The sequence below is a fragment of the Papilio polytes genome, unplaced genomic scaffold (assembly GCF_000836215.1).
Source record: "Papilio polytes unplaced genomic scaffold, Ppol_1.0 DF822067.1, whole genome shotgun sequence".
Lineage (NCBI taxonomy): Eukaryota > Metazoa > Arthropoda > Insecta > Lepidoptera > Papilionidae > Papilio > Papilio polytes.
In genome coordinates this window covers 3,931,020-3,936,072 of record NW_013527137.1, presented here as the reverse complement: position 1 = coordinate 3,936,072, position 5,053 = coordinate 3,931,020, and the positions used below count along the sequence as shown (strand labels likewise).

The 5,053-nt window shown below is 30.0% G+C and overlaps 1 protein-coding gene across 1 annotated transcript in view; it reads left to right on the top strand.

Moving 5' to 3' along the window:
• Window positions 1-1,445, top strand: part of LOC106106854 (ATP-binding cassette sub-family A member 3-like) — a 12,272-nt gene extending 10,827 nt beyond the window's left edge. Inside the window, exons 29-31 of the mRNA XM_013287513.1 lie at window positions 1-162; window positions 682-793; window positions 879-1,445. Of these exons, the coding sequence (XP_013142967.1) occupies window positions 1-162; window positions 682-793; window positions 879-1,074 (470 nt within the window). The 3' untranslated portion in view covers window positions 1,075-1,445. The remainder of the gene's footprint in view (window positions 163-681; window positions 794-878) is intronic.
• The last annotated feature ends 3,608 nt before the right edge of the window (window positions 1,446-5,053 follow it).

The window sequence follows — 5,053 nt, the reverse complement described above, 5'->3', positions numbered from 1 at the left end:
GGCGCGCGGTGCAGGCAGCGCGGCGCGCGGGCCGTGGCGTACTGCTCACCTCGCACAGCATGGAGGAGTGCGAGGCGCTCTGCTCCAGGCTCACTATTATGGTCAACGGCCGCTTCAAATGCCTCGGCACGCCCCAACATCTCAAGAATAAGTTCTCTGAAGGTAAAGTATTCATAATATAGCTGAATTTTATCTCACCTAATATATGATCAGTTTTTCTATGACTAATATAAAGAGGAAAACTTTGATTGTAATAAATAGGCTCAAAACTACTGGACCGATTTTAAATTCTATCAACGTTAGAAAGGTTATTTATCTGTGAGTAACATATATTTCTTTTATTTCATTATTTTTATTTTTAAATTTCACGCGGACGGAGTCTCGGGCAAAAGCTAGTTCTAAATAATGAGATACACATTTTAAAATGTATTCTGACGGAATTTAGAAGCAAATGGAACTACGACATACTTTTAAATTATTAAGCGTTATCTATTGCGTGGTATGCGAGGTGATGTATTTACCTAGATTAGCTAAGAAAGAATCATAAGTGTGCAGCCTTGATCTAATTTAGATAAAGCAGTGTAGTAAACAAATTAGATTTGATATTGCAAAAATAATATTCATGTTTTATTGAAACGTTTCTAGTGACATTTTGAACAAATTTAAAATTTGTATTTCCAGGCTTCACTCTGACGATTAAAATGAAAATGGATGAAGATGGAACACCAAATGAGAACACTGTTGTATCCGTGAAGAACTTTATCAATTGTAATTTCACCAACCCAAAACTCATGTAAGCTATTTTAATTTTCTTTTTTTTTGTCAAAATATTTTAGACACAATTGTTTCAAGCCAGTATCACGTATTTGCTATTCCAGGGAAGAGTATCAAGGTCTACTGACGTACTACTTACCGGACAGAAGCATGGCGTGGTCTAGAATGTTCGGTGTCATCGAGCGCGCCAGGCGAGAGCTGGAGGTAGAAGACTACAGCATATCGCAGACCACGCTCGAACAAATATTCCTGCAGTTCACTAAATACCAAAGAGAAGGTATTCAGCAAAGTTCCTTGTAAATACCGTGTGAAGGTTTGACTGCCATACTAATCTCGTGTTAGGTCGTTATAGAGATCGTCGATAACTTGGTCGTTATAGAGAATTCGGGAATTTATCGTATACGGATAAATGACTAATGAAAATGATTGGTCGACGTAAGCAAAAGTAAGGAATATCTCGCCCAACGAGTGCGTAAACGACCAAAGAAACTGCACCTTTAGCAGTCTGCTCACTGAATTGTGTCGTATGTTTCATATAGTTTTATGTTATTGTGAGTTTCCACCGCTAGAAAACATGTTTTTATGTCAGTTTTTACAATGAGAGTGAAAGGGTGGACAATATGAGCTATAATAATGTTTCCTAGATGCAGTAGAAATCCCTGGTTACTTCGTTTGTTGGATTTTTATGTATTTCTTTGCATAAGTTTAAATTTACATTCCTAATCTATAGATTCCTTTAGAAATAACGCACAATTGTTTATTTTAACATGGCCGTAAGTTATATAAAATTTTGATGATGCGAACAGAATCTGTATGACATGTATCAGACGTTTATTTGTGTTTGTTTTGTATTGTTTTAGTAAGGCAAAAAACTATTTGCGTAAGTAATGTATTGTAGAACTAATGCAGTCGACGTTATAAAAACGTTTGTATACGTTTAAGACAATTTTGCTCTCTAAAATTGCATTCCATGTCATTGATAATTGAATTTTATTTGCGACTTTAATCTGTTTACCTAACTTTTATTTATGTAAGAACGTTCTTGTGAATTGTAAATATGTTTGTTTTGTATGTAAATTGTAACAATTTGTGACTAAGCAGATAGAAATATTACAATTACAAATGCTGTTGTTATCCAGTTAACTACTTTTTGCGTATTTCGACTTCTACATCTGACTGCAATTTAGGCAAATACAAGCTACATTATTTTTTTATATATAAGATAATTTTGTGTAACTACTTTTTTAAATTAGCTGTAATATTTTTACGACAGTATGTAAATTTGATAGAAAATAGTAATAGTTAAAATCTAAAATTTATAACGTTTTAATTCTTTTAAGAATATTTTTCATTGTATTTGCCGCCTAATGTATTGTAAAGATGTTTTAAACGTCACCCGAGCCATGGTATTACCAGAATAAATGTATTTTTAATATAAGTGTTAATGTTAATAAAAATAAAACAAAACTTATTTGGTAAGTACTTTAGTTTTATTACAAATCATGTAAACCTACAATCGATACATACATACGAAGTTATTTCTTATTATATAGATAAGCAAATTAAGTGTTTCCTGCATTAAAGTATCACATATAAAGCCACAATTTAAATTAATATTCAAAATTTATAACTTACGCAAATAGGTGCTAGATTCATAAATAATTTCTCGAGTGAATACTTTTTAAGAATACTAATAAAAACTGGCGACATTGTGACATAAACTGGCAACATTAGGAACGTCATTCCTTATAGTTTCAATCTAAAATAAATATAGGCAATAAACTGCAGATAACAGATCACAAATAATATCACAAAAATCCACAAATTGATTTACAGCCGTCACACGTTGTACTCAAAATATATCCGAACATATACGATCTTAAACGAATGAGTAATATTTTAAAACATGAATATGGTTTATAAACCTACACAAATAGACAAAGAAACTATAACAATCTATTCCCAATCGAGAACACAACACTACGAAAAAAATTGCTAAGGAGGTCTTTCGTAGGACTGAACAGCTTTCAATTTTGTTAGATTTATCTGAATGATCGGATTGTCCAGATAAAACTGACATATAAAACTGATTATGTATAGTGGGTTTTATAAATCGAAACATACCATATTCATGTTTTTCATTCATAATTGTACTTAAAATAAAGCCATTAATGTAACATTGAGTAATCCTGTATACTAGCAATGTAAATTTTATTTAATTTGCAAATAATAAATTTGTCTAACTTCTAATATACATATATAATCACAGCGATATAATACATAATTAAATAAATATAATTTTCGATTTGGTCTGGATTAAATTAAAAAGTAAGCCAATTTGTACTTAAAACTAAAGTTCACTAAAGACGTTTTTTGAGTAACACTTCTTTAGTGCGATAATTCAATTTTAGTAGAATATTAATTCCCGACAAACAATACATCGAAGTTTCCAGAAATTCGAGAAAAATACATTAAGAACCTTCTGATGCTTTAATCACATCGAATCAAAGAAGTTTTACACCAATTTGTAAAAGCTATATTAAATTTGTATTAAATTCCGAACAATTAACTACTTACAATAATCTAAGCACACAATCTTAAAGCACCATAATATAATTTGCAATTAAAATAAGTACCTTGTAATACAAAATGTTATTAATTATTTTCTAAAATGTTAAGTTTGAGATATTTCGTATAGTTGTAAAAAATAAATGTAGTTTAATAGGCAAATTGTACTTTCAGTCTTGGAAAGCTGAAATATAGCGATTTGAAGTTAAATAATCTATAAAACATAGCTGGATATTATGATAAAATCTTATAAAACTGGTAGTCAGTAAATATTATAGAATTCAATTTTTCGTCTTCAAACGTGAAAATGCAATTCAATAAATTAAAAACAAATTAACAATTTTTAAATCATTTTCTAAAAAAAAAATGTATAATATAGTAAAATACATAATATGCATTCAGTATTATTTTTTTCTTAATACAGTCATATTTAGAATCAACACGTCAAGCAATAAACTCTTTCAGCCATACAAAAAAAAACGCGGTATGAAATTAAACTTAGGAATAAACTTGTAACTAATATGTGTTTATATTCAGTTTATTCCTATGTTTTTATACCGCGTTTATTAGTAAGACTGTTTCAGTTCAAATGCGTATAACGAATATTGCTAAATATAAAACATCAACCGACTTTTTAATATCAAGCTATATTTTAAAGATTCACTATTTCACATGTATTTTATGTTCTATTTGTAATTGTCTACAATTTTGTTAGATACAGTAAAACACGATCACAATACTAATAGATATACATTATTCCAAATACACGTCTAAACATTAAACACCAATATAAAATAAGATACATCGATATTTCCAAATATTCATTTACTAGAAAAACTCCGAATTAATACATTTACAATGCGTACACAGTAACATGACTCATTTCTTCGATAATTCATGTTTAAATTTCGTTACATGAGCGAGAAGAAAGATACAACTTTATGCAGAGAGAATGAGACAGGACTATGCATTGTATGCCAATTTCACATTACTGTGCACGCAAGCTTACGATTTCTAATAAATTTATCTATTATTGTAGAGATTCATCTAAACGAGGTTATATAGGAGTCATTTATAAATTATGAAGTTCAGTCACTGGTTAAAAATAAGAATTGTAAATGACAAATGGCAAAAAACTAAGTGTAAAAAATTCGATATAAAAACATAATATTCAAATATGTACATAGGCTTGGACATTCATTTAACAGATATATTCAAATTGATTAAAGAAATACCTATGTAATTAAATAGTCAAAATCTTTAAATTTTTTCTTACAAAAAAATAAAATAAAAAACACTGTATATTGCATTGAAAAGTTGGTATTATTACGCTGCATTACCTTGCATCCTCGTAAATCCGAGGAAGACTTGCTCGAGCGTAGTCTGAGACACCGAGTAGTCCTCTATTGGCAAGTCCTGTCGCGCATTCTCCATGATGTGGAAAATCTTCCACCACGGCAAATCTTCGTCTTTCAAATAGTATGTACTTATTCCCAAATATGTTTCACTGAAATATACAACAGGAAATTGTTATTTTCATACATAATAAAAAAGCTTGTAAAAAAATAGAAATATTTTCCACTTACATGAGTTTAGCTTCTTTGAAGTTATCTGCTACATACTGATTTATACGAGATACATTGCTATCCCTGTCCGGACCTGATTTACTCTTCACTATTAACGTGTAACCTGTAAGAATCGTTTTGTAAAT